We start from the raw sequence: 16,380 nt of genomic DNA, 5'->3' as shown, positions 1-16,380 counted from the left end.
TGTTAAAAAATATAAAAAAAATATTATAAAATATGAGAAGTATGTTTAAAGCATGATTACATAAAACAATCCAAATGAAGTTGAAAATTAATGAAAAAATGAATTTTAAAGAATCGATTTGTGCCCGAAGTATCTTTTAAATTTCAAAAAAAGTAAAAATAAGTATTAATAGCCTAAATAATTTTCAATCTTCGCCAAAATGATGATAAACATTAAAAAATATATTACAAACAAAATCCATTATTTTTGAAATTTTACGTAATTTTTTATTTTATATAAAATACCTGGCCTGTTCACCAAAACCGATCAAATTCGATCTAACTGGGTGGTTCCGATTTCAACTGTTTGATTTTTCCTACACTAATTAGGACTATCCAATTTTTGAAGTGAATAATATGGAAGTTCAAGAATCTAATATTTAATTTTTTCTTTAAAAATAATCATCTAGTCATACTTAATGGATTCTAAAATTTCAAGTAAAAAAAAAAATCTTCATGTTTTGACTGAAGGAGTAAATGTACAGTAATGCTCCCAAGGGAGCATAGTATATACACAAAATGCAATATGGCGCCCAATCCAAGACCGAGAGTCCACGTTGGTAAAATGCCAAAAAAACGGAAATTAGGACCGAAGAGAACTCGTCAGGGAAATTACGGAATAATAAACAGACAAATACTCATAAATTCGTCTCCCGCCCTTCTTCACGGTCATGAGAAAAACGACTCTTCTTATCAGTTAAGGATACGAGAATTTATGTTTTCCCTTACCCTTTAATGGCGATCGCTGAACCTTGTCCAGGTAAAAATTTCTGAAGCAACTTTGCAATGTAGGTTAGGTTTAGGGTTTTCATGCCTTCTGCTTGTGTGGTTTTGATCCTTCTTCCTTACTTCGGATTCGAGTAACATGGTGGCTTCTGGTTCATATTTGAGTTTGCTTGGTGTTTGAGAAATATGGTTTTTTAAGGTGTTATGTGTACGTGAAAAGTCTTTGAGGCTTTAGGGGAGAGTAGCTGTTCTTTGGAACTTCTTTTTGAAGGATTTTGTCTGGTTTTTGAGGTGTTTTAAGTTGTTTTTGCAGAGATGACGAATCCTTTGAAGAGAAATCACGAGGGAAAGGAGATTGTATCTGAGGTGAAGGGGCAATGCCTGGAAGCAAAGGGGTCCAAGCCCGAGGAGTTTGAGCCTCGAAGGTGCATTCATCTTGTTGATTATTTTGATTTTTTTTCTCCTTTTTCTTTGGGACTGAGGAGTTGATTAGTTGGAAGGAGTAAACGGTGGATTTCTTTTTCTTGTTAGTTTTTTATTGTTCTCTTTTTTTCATTCATTAAGGGCCAGTTTGGATGTCAAATAAAAAGAAAATTTTATCCAATAAAAATCCAGTTTCTCAAATACCAATTGCAAAAATACCGAGCCTTTTTTCTTTTTGGGTGTTAAAGTCTATTTTTCTCTCTGCAATTCTCTCCCTCAACAAGAAGGGGATATATACGCAATTAACGCTCTCTCTCAGCCTGTTTTTCCCTCTAACCTTGATTACCACAAATCTGCGAGCAGAAGAATGGAACAATGGTGAATTAGAGATCTCCTTGCGTCCCTCTTCTTTTCTCCCCTTTAACAATACCCAAGCTAGCAAACCCTAATGGTAAATTAATGATCTCCTTGCATCCCTCTTCTCTTCTCCCCTTAAACAAGAGACCCAAGCTTGTGTTATTGTTGTTCTTCTTTTCTCATCTTCTATGTCTTATTTGAACTTACTATTTTACCTCTTTTCTTCTCCCCTTTAACAAGAGACCCAAGCTCCATATATAGTTGTTCCCCTTCTATCATCTTCTCTGCCTTATTTGAGCTTCTCTCATCTTCTCATTTCTTTGTGACAGTTGGTTTTCCTTTGAAGATTTCGGGTTGAAGTAGTTTAGAGAGAGAGAGAGAGAGAGAGTAGATTTGGGGTTTTTAAAGTAGAGAGTCATTTCTTTGTGACAATTGATTTTCTTTTGAAGATTTTGGGTTGTAGTTTAGAGAGAGAGAGAGTAGATTTGGGGTTTTTGAGGTTGAGAGGGAGAGTAGATTTGGGGTTTTTGAGGGAGAGAGTAGATTTGGGGTTTGTGAGGTAGAGAAAGAGAGAGTAGATTTAGAGTTTATGAGGTAGAGAGAGAGAGTAGGTTTGGGGTTTTTGAGGTTTCATGGTGTGGGTTGTTGCGTGACAAGGTGGAGTTTGCACGGGGTGAGAGAGCCGTACTTTCATAATAAAAAAAAAATTCAAGTCTGACTTGAATTTGTTTTTACGGTAACTTTTACCTTGAGACTGTATAATTTTTTATTTCAATCTAAAAATCTAGTAAAATCTTGTGGTTGTCCAAACGGTTCAAATCTATTTCACAAAATTGCAATCCAAAAATATTGCAATTTTGGATACATCCAAACTGGCCCTAAGTTTTTTGAATTTTTTGGTATTTTCCTGTATTTTCCAACGGTTTTTTGGCAATGCTTTACAAGAAGAAGCTTTTGGGTTTCATTTTCTTTTCTTTTATTTTTTTTGGAATTTTTTTTATATATTGTGGTATTTTCCTTCAATGCAACTAAGATTGTCTTCTTTTTGGCATTGATCATTAGTTGGGAAATGTTGGATTTCTGACCTTTCAAGGCTTTAAAGCTAAAATTCTCTTGCTCAATGGGAATGAGTGAGAATGGATTTGGGTGTTTGGCACATTGGGGCTAAGATTCATGTACCCTGGGTGCATGAGATAATGAGTGTTTTACAATTTAAGAGAGAGAAATCTCTCTGGGAGGTATGATGATCACTTCTAACTCTGGGCTATGTTGATGAGTATGCCTCATGGTTGTTGTGATTGGCCAGGGCTAGGAGAACCAAAAGAGTATAAGAAAACTCAAGTAATTTATGCGTAATGGTGAGATATGAGTCCGTATCCTAACATGAGACTACCCTATAGTATGGGAAACCACTCTTCTATTGTTTGATCCAGCTAAGAAGAGCTAGTGTATATGTTCTTTGGGAGGACCTCTGTATATGAGCATTTATATGTCTCACAGGGATGCACCTGTAATCCATTGAGCACTAGGTAATGGAAAGCTTGAATGTATAGACTTTGATGATGCCAAATTACGTGTTCATGCTATAGACCGTGGAACATACCTGTTGGGTCATCCCAAGATAAAGTGGACCACCATTCTAGATTAGCCCAACGGAGTACACCAATTCCTATATCTAATCCTAAAGATCTTATTTAATAATTGTCCCATTTTATTCTGATGAGAAAATGTTTATTTATGCTGAAGAATATCCAGAAGTTTTTGGAATTTTTTAAGGATTTTTTGGAATTTATTTGGGGCAAAAAATGTGGCTTTTAAAGTTGTTTGGGGATAATTCTAAGGAAGGAAAGCTTGTGGGGCGGTCCCACGTGCCACCCAAGTGGCCATAGCGTGGGCCACATGGCTCCCCATGCTGATGATGTCATCACCAGTGGGAGTCCTCTTTTCGGAATTATATTATTTGTTCACTTAAGTTGTATAGTTTTTAATAGAAACTTATTTTATAACTTAAGTCAAGTTATTGTCACATGGGAGTTTGACACATGTGAATTAGATAGCATGTGCCAAGGGCTGAGCTTAGAAATAATATTTTGACTTAAACCCTAATCCATGAGAGAAAATAAAAGTCAAAGTAGCTTTTTGTGTGACATTATCTCATTGGCTAAGCCCATGTAAAGTTTATGGATTGATACATTGTGGATTGGCTAAGCAATGAGATATTATCCTAGTTGGAATACATTTCCAAATTATCATAGGGGCATGCCCCTACCTTTATGATGTTTTATTATTTTCATAAAGTTTCATGGTCAACTATGGAATGATTAAAGAACTTAGAAGGAAATCTTTTATGGGACAATGACAATTTGGTAAAATAGCTAATCTAGGGTTTTCATGGAGTGATAAAAGTGTGCAAATCACATACATTGATCTTGATGATTAGACATGGATGTGTTACTAGGATCAAAGCCCTCTCATATGCCATAAATGAACAGCATCAAGGGCTAGGATTGACTCACTCAAAATGTCTCACTACCTCAAAGCTATAAATACCCCTACTCAACCCCATTTTTTACACACTTATGAGCCATTGTAGTGAGAGAAATAAGAGAAAGAATTGCCTTCCTTGAACCTCTTCCCCCTTTCTTTTGTGAAACTCCTTGTCATGGTGATGGTGTATGTCAAATCTCATGGTGTTTAGTTCTACTCCTTTAAGGTAGTTGCCTCATCCATTTTTTTTCATTTTCTAAGCCTTATACCTTTTCTTTCATTGCTGTAATTCATCATTTACAGCAACATTTTAATTCTACTCATTAAGCTTTGGTGACCCATTATAGCCCTTCTTATACTATGCATGTATATTTTGTAGTATACATAGTGTAGTCATTACCTTCTATCACTAGACACTATTTACCTTTGTGTTTTGACCCCTGGTTTTTATCTGAGATTTGGAGCTTTATTCTCATAAATATTAGTGAGTATTTGTGGCATTTTAATCATTATTAATTGGAGATTGGAGTTAGAGAGCAAAGTGTTTGATGTTATGCTACAAGGTACTTCACAACATTCTTATAACTTGTGTTTCTTGTGAGCTAATTTTCTAAGCTTCACCAAACCTTTTTAGGGCTCAAAATTACATCTATATCTCTCTCTCATACTGAACAATACAAAATGGTGAATTAATGATTTCAAGCTTCCCATTGGTGTGAGTGAGTAAGCCCTTGAGTTTGAGCCATCCATACTTTTATTTATGAGACAACATTAAGTTCCAAAAAGATCCGATTTGTGATCTTGGCATTAAGGGTTCAATTGTTGGTTTCCTTTTTGTACTTTTGGCACTCTATTCATTGTGGTTTTGAGTTCACAACAGTTGAGTCATTGAGCTTTGAATTTGTGTTTTCAATGATGGCAAAGTTTTATGTGTAGTTTATGTAAGGGTGCTTCCATAAAGTGAAATAGTTTGAGTTTTTATATTCTAAGTGTTTAAGATTTTGTGTTGGGGACTCCATTGAATTCTAATTTGGGTTTTACAAGTGACATTAGAGTCAAAAGTTGTATTTTGTGGGTGTAACAGTTGTGAAAGTGTATTTGCACTTGCATGTGCATGGATTGCTTGTAAAATTTTAAACTACATTCACAAATCCAGTACTGTATACAAGAGAAGTCTACCCTCTATATCACTACAATTGGTATCAAAGCTAAGGCTCTTTGGTAGTGCCCTTAATCCCCCTTATGTGTCGTAGATTGAGTTCTTAGAGTCCCAAATAGGAGGCAATGACTACAAAGTCCATATTAACCTAATTGCTTAAAGAAAGATTCACTGGGTCAACTATCCTGAATGAAGGAGAAGGATAGGGTATGTCTCCCTTAAAGAAGATTTGACCACACTCTTGACCCAATACCCTCCTAATTCACCAGCCCAAAATGCCTCTCAAGAAATTAGGGATGTGTATGATACTTGGCAGTGAAAGAGTAGTAAGTGCCGTAAACATTGTTCTAGCCACCATGAATGAAATTTATGTTAAAGAATATGATGATTATGGCTCCGTGAAACAAATTTTGAATGACATAAAAAAGAAGTATGATGCACTAAAGGAAACTAAGAGAATTGTCAAGATGAGAAGCCTCCTAATTTGCAAGATGGATGATCATACAAGAGTAAGTGATCACTTGAGAGAATTCAACCAATGCATGAAAGATTTCATTCATCCAAGAACCCTCAAGACCCTCTTTATTATCTCCATATCTCCCTCATGGGAGGTTTTTATGGCTAATTTACTGGCAAAGGACACTCCTTCGACTATTGATGAGATCGTCCACTTCATGCAGGCGGATTGTTGGGTTTTGTGGCCTTTAAAGGCCTAAAAAGCTTGTAAATATGAGTGTCTGTGTTGGTTGACCAAGGGTTGGGCGCAATGTTATCAAATTCGCTTCGCTTCGGCCGAAGCCTTCGGATTTTAAGCATAAACCGAAGCGAAGAGAAGCATGGTGCTACCACTTTGATCAGATTCAGGCCGCTTCGGTCTGCTTTGGCCGGCTTCGGTCTGCTTCAGGTCTGATTCGGCCGAAGCTTCGGGCTACTTCGGTCAGAAGAGAAATACATATATAATTTTTATTTTATTTGTAGTTTTTCCATTATTTTTATATATTATATCTAAAAATGTCTAAATTATTTATATTACATTTTTTAAAAAAGTCCTAAGCCTTCCCCCACATCGGCCAAAGTATCGAATTGCTTTATTTTTCTCAACGAACCGAAGAAGACTCCAAAGCGAATCTGACAATGTTGGTTGGGCGATCTTTGGCCTTGGTTATGTCCAAAAGGTCGGAAAGGATTCAAGTTGAAATTAAAAAAGAGAACTCCAATTCCGGATTCTTTCAATTTCGAGGAAATAAAGCTTTGATTCTAGAAAATTTGTTGTAAATCTTGTTATAGATGCAAAAATGGGCAATGTTACATGGGTACTGACATGAGTGTCGTGTCAAGTACATGTCTAAAATGTCTAGTACTCTATCATAAAAAGCTAGTACGACTAGACACTTACATACAAGTGCTGTATTGAATAAGATGATTAGGTTTACATAATATAATTTTTTTCATTCTGGTACACAATGCAAGGTAAAAGAGTGTAGATTGCTGATCCCTCACAAGATGTTCCAAGTTGGAGCTGGAGGGTTAAGTATTGTTCTTTATTATATTAAATAGATATACTTTTTTTATCATATATAAAACTATTTGCATACTGATTGCATCTACGCATCACCGGCATGTTGGTGGATCTTACATTAACTCTCAAGAGGACATCGGTTCTAAAATGATGGAGCTCAACGTCTTCATTTTTTATCTTGATAAAAAAATTAAAAAGCTTGACCTACAATAGGATTTGAACCGAAAATGTCATTTCTTCCACAATAGAAGCCTGTATACTCTACCACGTAAACCTTTTGACTCAGCTGTTAAAAGATCATCTATAAGAGGGTGATATGTACTAAACTTGATGCCACCCGACATGTATGGACAGTGTGTCTGGGATGTGTCGTCAAGGTTGCCATATGTCATAGTGTTGACAAATGGTTACACGCAACGGTAAGAATGTTGGAGTACTCATACAACATTGAAAAGTAGTACAAGGCTCAAATTTGGCTGAAATGGCTTCAAATGGGTTCTGAATTGAAGGGAAAAAGCAAAATTATCATGCCCAGATGAGAAAACCCTCAAAAAGGGTTTTCAGTTTGGACTTGGGTAATTCCCTAGGAATTGGCCAGGACTCAAAACACCTGAGTCTCTTCAGTGGATCGCTTGAATTGGCCAGGACTTAAATGCACGACTCTGTACAATGAATCACCTGAATTGGCCAGGCTCAAATACCCGACTTTGTACAGTGAATCACCTCGTTTGCTACAATGAAGCGGTAGTGAACCAGGCGATTCTCGTCAAACTAGAGTCAGTCTTTGGTTTTTGGCCATTTAAACTGGAGATCTCCATGTTTCATTCATGTTGGCCCGCAAGTTTTTAACACTGCTATTATGTGCATGTTGCTGTTTTGTTTTGTTTTTATTCTTCTTTTCTTGTTTGAATTTTCTGAATTTTGATGTGTTTTTCTGTGTTTCAACAATCATACTGGATGTTCTTAGGAGGACTCTTTCAAGCTTGGCTTTTTTCTTGTGTTTTGATTTTTTTGTCATGTTTTTTTCATTAAATTTATTTCTTTCAATTCATGCTATTTTCTTGATTGGTTTCCTTTTTATTTTATTTTTTATTTTATCTTTTATTTTTCTTGATTTTCTTGTAATATTTTGTTGTCCAAGTAGCGGGACATTCTAAAGATGACCTTTATTATGCATGGTTTAGTTGCAAGAAGCTTTTGATTCTCATTGTTTTTGTTCATTTACAATTATTATATCATGTTTGCTCTATCTCCTATTTGCTCTTCTCTTTTTCTTTTCTGAATTTTGTAGAATTTTTCCTAATGCACCTATGAAAAAGACTCCCTCATATAGATTATTGATGTTTGTCAGAATTGGGGCTTGATTATTTAGAGGATACTTCTAATTCTTCTTCCTTGCTACATTTCTGTTAGTTTTCACCTTTTCTTCCTTTTTTTTTTCTCGTTTCCTTTAATCCTTCTAAATTTTGGGGTTTTTCGGTGATATAGCTACCAGATAGATATTTTGAAGGTGGCTATGAAGAGGAATACGATTGCCGTTCTGGATACTGGGTCTGGAAAAACAATGATTGCTGTTATGTTGATGAAAGAAATTGGACAAGTCTTAAAGAGTGGCGAGGATAAAGGGTTAATGATTTTTCTTGCCCCCACTGTTCACCTCGTAACCCAGGTGACTTCTATGTATTCTTCATTTCTTCTTCTTGTTTTTCTTCTTATTGTTGTTGTTGTTGCTGTTGTGGAAGAGTAAACAATAAGACCATATACTTTTAGTACAAAGGGATCACAATCACCTTTGGTCGTTGGATATGAATTCGAATGGTTGGGGGTATGCTATTGATTAGGCTCAAAGTCTAAAGGAATATTTTTTGAAATTTGTGGCTTACCCGAAGTTGACGAATTTCACATTTGATGATTAGATGCGATTGTAACCTTTTTATATGAAAGATAAATGGTCTTATAGTGTACAATCTATTACTACTACTACTACTACTACTACTACTATTTTCATTAGCATCATTATTGTTATTCTTATTGTTATTATTATCATATCGTGAGAGGGGAGAGGGGGGAGAGACTGTTATGATACTAAGAGACAAGAGAGACTTTTTTTGAGATTTTTTATATAAAGGAATAAAACAAACACATACAAACCTAAAAGATTCTTTTTTGGTGTTTTTTTTTTGATATAAAAAAACATAAACAAAGACAATTACGAGGGACAAATTTTGGCATTTTTGATATAAAAATAGAAACCCATACAAGAATAGATACAAGAACCACGAGGTTATATAACTAAGAGAGTAAATGATTACAAACGATTTTTTTTAAAAAAAATAAAATAAAGTGATAGAACCTTTGGGAGGCTGTACTAAAGGGTACAAGAATGGGAAGTAGAACCTTTGGGAGGCTGTACTAAAGGGTACAAGAATGGGAAGGAGTGAGAGGTTTCTGATTACTTGGTTGGGAGTTGGATGGATACATGACTCCCTAAGTGGCTTATTGAGATGAAAAAGATGAGAAAAAATCTTTAACCTGTATACTAGAAAAGGTGTGCTAAGACTTTGGTCTGAAAGATTAAAACCACCTTGCAGTTTCTTCTCAACTGTCTTATAACTAGAGAAGATAGGTTTTATGAAAGACTTGGCCAATATCTGGATTAACGTATGAGGACAGACCTTTGGACGATCTCTCTTAAGGGACTCTCAGAGTAAACTCCCACAAGCAACTGCTCAAATATTCAACTCGTGCTTCATTTGTTGAAACAGATTATATACTTGTAGAGAGAAAGAAGTTGCCAATACTACTTTTACAATTTCACATGTGGTGTACATCAAATCTAGGGCAAAAAGTAAAAAACTCGGCAAGTGGGACAACTTATCCTACTTTTGTAAATAAAAAGTTACTTTGTTAAAGTAAAAGGAATCTTCTTTAATTATTCATTTTTCTTAACTATATATTCCCTTATTTAGAGGCATCGTCTAATTCTTTTTTTGTTTCAATCATCTCTCATGTTTCCTATATTTCCTCATTCTTTAAACCAGCTCTGATTTGTTTTTGAGTTTTAAGTGACATGAAATTGCAAAATGGCCTTCTTGCTTGCAAGCATAATATAGACTTGATGCCTTCTTCCTACCTTTCTGATAAAACTTGTAAGGTCTAAAAGACCTTCTTTTATGAATTTTACTGAATTTGGGAATATTATAAGTTTCAGCTTATTCAATATTATTACTAACTTTAGGGAAATGCTTTGTGCACAAATATGATAACTTTTTAATCTCGATGCAAGCAAATCCAATAACATCAGATAAAACAAAAGAATCTAATGTTGTCTCTTTAATTAAAATTGCTTCTACCACCATTTCGGCATTACTTTATGAATGAGCGCCTAAATATGTAGCATTACACATGGGTGTTCTATGGAGTTCTAGTATGTGACTTTCTTGAATAAAACTTTCAGAAAATTGCTCAAAATTATATGGACCAGTCAGGTTCCTTCTTATTAATAGTATCATATCCATAGCTTTCTGATTAGGATGACGAGCTATAAACTATGTAAATAAATTTTGAACCCAGCTTGATCAATTCTCTTACTGTGAAGGCATATTTTCTTGGTCAATCAAATTTTATCCCAATACAGAGCTTTTCCCTAAAACATCCCTACAACTCTATCCACAACATCTTCTGTGACCCGTTTTCTTATTTCATGTATCATATGGAACTTATGGACTGAAGAGATTGTATTTTCTCCTGTTTTATTACTAATCAACTCGTTTATGTTGAAAATTGGAATATCAATCTGATAGAGGGCAAAATTATTGTTATGTTTATTTTTTATTCAAATTTGAAGGATGTATATTTAGTTTTAAGGATGTATATTTAGTTTTTTTTAGGGATTGTAGGGTTTTTATATTTTTTATTTACTTCATGAGTACTATTCCCAAGTACTGTTCATCGGGCCTGAACTGTCATTACAGTTTTCTTTGTTTAAGTTAGGTATTTGTGGGGGTCATTTAATTATTGTATGGACATTTAATATCTTTGGACATTAAATTATAATATATAAGAGGTGTGTGGGGCCTTGTGGGGGTCATTGCACATCATCATCATCATCATTATAGCATTTTCTCTATTAATTAAGGTCGGCTACACAAATCCTAGTCCGCCATTCTGCTTTATTAAAGGCTATACCCACAGTGGGTCCATAAGTCCCTATATCTTTTCGGACTACTTCCAACCATGTCCATTTGGGCATCCCCCTTGGCCTTTTCAGTTCTTCCACTTGAACTAACTCACATTTCCTAACATGTGCTGAATTTGGTCGGCCACATGGCCAACCCACCTAAGTCTGCTCTCTCTCATCTTATCGCCTATTGGGTGCCACACTTAAATTTCCCGAATGGATTCATTTCAAGTTTTATCCCTTCTTGTCTTGCCGCCCATCCATCTCAACATCCTCATCTCTGCTGCACTCATTTTATGGGTATATGTTTTTTGTCCGCCCAACATTCCGCTTCATAGCAAAGTTGGTCTCACAACTGTCCTATAGAACTTGTCCTTCAGTTTCATTGGTATGCGGTAATCACATAAAATTCTAGTGGCACATCTCCACTTCGTCCACCCTACTCTAATTCTGTGTGCGATATCTTTCTCAATCTCTCCATTTTCGTGGATTATCGATCCAAGATATCGAAAATGCAGTATTTTTTATACTTCATGGTTGTCAATCTTAACTACTTCCTCGTCTCTACTCCTGTTATTACTAATCTTGCATTCCATATACTCTGTCTTAGTCTGGCTAATTTTAAAACCTTTGGATTCTGGAGTACCTCTCCAAAGTTCTAACTTTGTGTTGACACCGTTTTGGGTCTCATCAATCAAAACTATGTCATCTACGAATAACATATACCATGGTACCTCATCCTGTAGGTGCCTAGTCAAGTCGTCCATAACTAAGACAAAGGTACGGGCTCAACGCTGACCCTTGATGTAGACTTAATATCACTGAAAACTCACTCGTCTCTACACTAGTTGTTCCTACACTAGTTAATGTTCCATCGTACATACCTCTCACCAAGTCGATGTAGTGTGTGGAGACTCCTTTCTTTTCCAACACCCACCAAATCAAATCTCGAGGTACTCTATCGTAAGCTTTCTCTAGATCAATAAAGACGGTCTTTTTCCTTTGCCCTAAACTTCTCAATCAGTGCCTAAGTAGGAAAATAGCCTTAATTGTTGACCTTTCTGGTATAAAACCAAATTGGGTTTAAGATACACTCATTTCATGCCTTAGTCGTTACTCAATCATTCTCTCTTAGAGCTTCATAGTATGCCTCAAAAGCTTGATTCCTCGATATTTCATACAGGGATTAAACGTATGAGCCTTACTATGAAGGGGTCATTCCATGCGATTTTTTGAAATTGAAAGAGAGAAAAGCTTAGGCTTTTGGAACTTTAACTTGGGGGGTATGGAGAAGAAACCCTAGGTATCTTTGAATTATGCTTGTTTTTACTTTGTTTCTTGTAGATTTTACTGCTTTCTCAAAATCTAGATATCAAATTGGTATCAGATATCGCAATCCAGAACTTATAGTAGCAATGTAAGGGAGTTACTATAGTAGTGTAAGGAAGTTACGTGAGCGCTGTACAAACAGTGCTGTAACTGTCAATTTTTGGTGCTCTAGATCAACAACAAAGTGGAAAAGTTGCAGTGGGGGTCTAGGGTTTCTTTTTTGGGTCAAAGTTTTGCCAAAACAACCTAGATCTTGTTGATTTCAGCAGGTTTTGTTGATTATTTGCCTAGAGTTTGTGATTTTGGCATGATAGCGAGAAGGGGTCGTAGAAGGGGATTTTTGTAGACCCGCTCTGTGATCCCAAAGGTGAGAGAATAGAGGAACTTGAAAGGCAAGTTCAGCAGCTAACGCAGCAACTCGCGAGCCTCAATAATGGGCAACACGGTGATCTTTCAGCCTAAGAGGATCTCGAGTACAAGCCTTTCACTTTTGCGCTCCGTGTGTGGAGTCGAGTGATGAGGTAGTGATAGAAGACCTCGATGTTGGGAATATAGCATTAGGGTTTTTATTTGAAGGATGAGATTATTGATTTTGATACATATTGCATTGAAAATCAGCAAGTTTTAGATTGGGATTCACCACCAATCCTCGATACATACTCCGATGAGCAACAAGTTCGTTTAGACGATCTGATCTATGATAAGGATCATGATGATGTTGAGGAAATTTTGGATGAGGGTGAAGAATTTGGAGAGAAGGCAGCTGAAGGACTGATCCAAATACTGGCCTTTGAATATCTCATTAATATCGAAGAGGTGGAGCCAATGTTGTCAGAATCGCTTCGGAACCTTCTTCGGTTTGGTCAGATAAATGAAGCAATTTCGTGCTTCGACTAATTCGGGTTAAGACTTCAGACATTTTTTTTTTAAAAAATTAATGAAAATAAAATATATCTTTGTATATAAAATATATTAAAATAATAAAAATATCAAAATGAGAAAGAAAAGTCCATTCAATTTATTTTATCATGTGAGGAAATGAGAATATCTTTATTTTAGGGAGGATATATTCGTTTTGCATAAGGTAGAGGTGATTTGAAATTAATTTATTATTTTAATACAAGTAAAGGACACTAAAGGCAAGAAAATGGGGGCAAAGTTGTTACATTTTGAGCACAATGATGAGGGATGGGTCACGTGGGAGGTGGTGAAGTCTTGGGAACACTTTGAATTTGGGGTTCCCCTGCTCTCTCTCTCTCTCTATGCTTGAAGAGAGGTAGTTTTGGACCTTTGGTTAACTAAAATACTGCGTCGAAATATCTTTATGTTCGCTTTGTTTCGGTAGTCAGAGAAAATCCAAAGGCTTCGGGTGTTTCGCCTTAAGCGAACTGAATTTAATAACACTGGGTGGAGCATTTAAAAGATTTAGGGCATTGGAGTTAAGAGTAGCGCAGTGGAAGTGTGGTCGACTGATAAACTGTGAATTGTGGCCTTGGTTTTAGAGAGTAATGTAATAGATGACGAGAAAGCCTCTAAAAACTAGAAATTGAGTTTGGTGTATCTTACACGATTTTCAATAGGGGGTTTTGGATACCTGTATTTGATAAATTTGCATTGATTCATCAATATGCATATCAAGATCCGTTTCTTGAGGAATTATTTCTACCACAAATAATTATTGAGCCAACAAAGAAAAAGGTTGAAGAAGGTAGTTTTGACGTTGAATTCATCTTAACACACTTTAAAACTCAAAAACTCAAGGGTGAGTTTTCTCCAACTAGGGGAGAATGATGGAGGGCAAAGTATTTCTTATTTTTAATTTTTATTCAATTTCGAAGGATCTATATTATAGTTTTAGTTTTCAGGTTTATTTCTAGGGCTTTTTTAGTTTTTTTAGGGATTCTAGGATTTTATATTTTTTATTTACAAGTATTGTTCATGGGGACAAAATTATCATTACAAATTGTTTTGTTTAAGTTAGGTTTTTTTTGGGTCATTTAATTATTATGTGGACATTGAATGTCTTTGGATATTAGATTATAATATATAAGAGGTGTGTGGGTCCTTGAGGGGGTCATTCCACATGATTTGTAGAAATTGGAAGAGAGAAAAGCTTAGGCTTTTGGAACCCTAGCTTGGTCATGGAGAAGAAACCTTGGGTTTCTTGGAATTATGCTTGTGTTTGGCTTTGTTTCTTTCTGATTTTACTGATTCCCAAGATTCTTTGCATCACAATCCCAATGTCTCTTGATCCTGGAATTTCCCTGTAGCTCTTGTCATTTTTATTTTGGGATTAATCCCATAATTTTCACCCTTTACTTCATTATTTTGTTGAGACTTTCTTGAGATGTTAAAAAATGACTTCGATTGCTCCATTTTTTCTTCTCAAGCCTCCCTTCATTCCAGCATTTTTAAATGGTCTTCATTAATTTCCAAATTTTTTTCTTTCCCCTTGAATTTTTCTTTTTCTTCCTGTTGCTTTGTTTCTGCCAATAATTCAAGTTTGTTCTTCGTCTCTTGGCTGACTTTCTACAGTAGAGATATGCTTTTTAGCAACTGAAGTCCAATGCAACAAATAGTTTAGCCGCCTGCTGTCATCACTTTGGCCTTTCAGGGAATTAATGTTATAGGAGTAAATAACTTACGTCAGCTCTTAATGTGGGTGTTCTTCCAGCTAATCAGGAGTAGCTGTTGAGTGGGCCATTTTTTATGGCCATTCTCCGTCTACTCCCATATTCTTTTCATCACCTTGATTCCCTTTCAAAGTTCTGAACATTTTTGCCTAAGCAGAATTTCTATATGGAGAATCAGGAATTTTTACTGTAGGAAGCTCTAATTGAGTGTAACAAAATAGGTGGGAGAGAAGAAGGTGATGAATAATGATTGATTGGGTGGAGGAATTAAAGAAATTATAGAATAGCGAATACTGAAAGAGGTGGTTATGTGGGATTCAAGGCTATAAAATCCAAATGTTTTGTCTTATCTTAATTATTGAATCTGAATTCCACTTACAAGTGCCACAATACTCTGCTGTAAAAGAAAATTAAAACCCTAAATACAATCTAACCTTTCCTTTTATTGCCAAAATAAATAGATGCAATTTAGGAATAAAAATCTAACTTCGACTATCTATTTGAGTACAAATAATGTTTTCAAAAAATCGAAGTACATATAGGCCTATGATTGAAAAACAAAAATAAACAGCCTGAAGACTTACTTGATTGTGCCTAGGGTCACCCTCACAGGACTTAGTATACCCCACAATTGATTTTCTGACCGATGACGCACTTCAATCCTATTGATCTTGCTGAATTTTCAGAGCTGGGAAACTTCCTTAGGTATTACCTCTATGACTAGGGTTTTAGCGAGCATAGAAACACTATTAGGGCATGCCTAAAAAAGACACCTCCCTTTTTGGTCTACAAGACCCTAATTAGGTTTAGGTGTGCTGCCCTCTTTAATTTGTCTATGGGTGGCGTGCCATTAATTGTAAGAGAGAGGAGGGATGGGATGGGCACTATAGAGATGAGAGAGAAGAAAAGAACTAGGGTTGGAGGAAAAAGAATTAGGAAGAGGCTACAAAAAAAATTGTGTAATAGAGGGGGTACACCTCCTTATGTAGACCTCAATACCACCCCTAGGTATGCCTATCCAGTCATTCACCTTGACCAATTGGAATTAAGAAATCTGTGAGGTGAGAGAATAAGTGAGAACCATCCATCCCATAAATCAACCATCATGATTTTGGGAGGCATAACAGGAACTTTATCCCTTTAATATTTGACTTATATCCACTTCTAGTTTAGTTAGAATCATACCAATTTAAAAAACCTTCTAGAACTTCCTAATTTATCTCTAATTATAGGAAGTCAAAATAATATTTCTTGGTTACAACTAACTCCCACGAAAAATAGGCACAAAATCTTTTCTTTTCTTTTTAAGATTATCTAACTAACCATGCTTAAACTAATTTTAATTAATACAAGAACTTAAAAAATAAAGAAGGGGGCCATGCCACCCGTAAGGGTGGCATGTTGCCCCTATGGGCCCCACGCCCCACCCATGGGATATGGCACACATGTGGGGCTGGATCCAAGAGCCCCACATGTACCCTTCCTTGTTAATAATTTCGAAAATACCCCTTTTCAAAGAAATTACAGCA

The 16,380-nt window shown here is 35.8% G+C and overlaps 1 protein-coding gene across 6 annotated transcripts in view; it reads left to right on the top strand.

Moving 5' to 3' along the window:
• Positions 1-592: 592 nt before the first annotated feature.
• Positions 593-16,380, top strand: part of DCL3 (dicer-like 3) — a 92,468-nt gene continuing 76,680 nt past the window's right edge. For 4 of the 6 annotated variants that reach the window (XR_016047488.1, XM_088855726.1, XM_020672348.2 and 1 more), the window contains exons 1-3: positions 593-798; positions 1,078-1,189; positions 8,198-8,378. Coding sequence is in view for 4 of the 6 variants with exons in the window: in XM_088855726.1 (XP_088711852.1) it covers positions 774-798; positions 1,078-1,189; positions 8,198-8,378 (318 nt within the window). In the remaining 2 variants the exon portion in view is untranslated. The remainder of the gene's footprint in view (positions 799-1,077; positions 1,190-8,197; positions 8,379-16,380) is intronic. The other 2 variants (XM_088855725.1, XM_088855727.1) reach the window with 2 other exon arrangements.

Source organism: Amborella trichopoda, chromosome 13 (genome assembly GCF_054954075.1).
Source record: "Amborella trichopoda isolate Santa Cruz 75 chromosome 13, AtrichopodaSantaCruz75HAP2 v2.0, whole genome shotgun sequence".
In the NCBI taxonomy this organism is placed as follows: Eukaryota; Viridiplantae; Streptophyta; class Magnoliopsida; order Amborellales; family Amborellaceae; genus Amborella; species Amborella trichopoda.
This window is presented reverse-complemented; position numbering and strand designations above follow the sequence as displayed.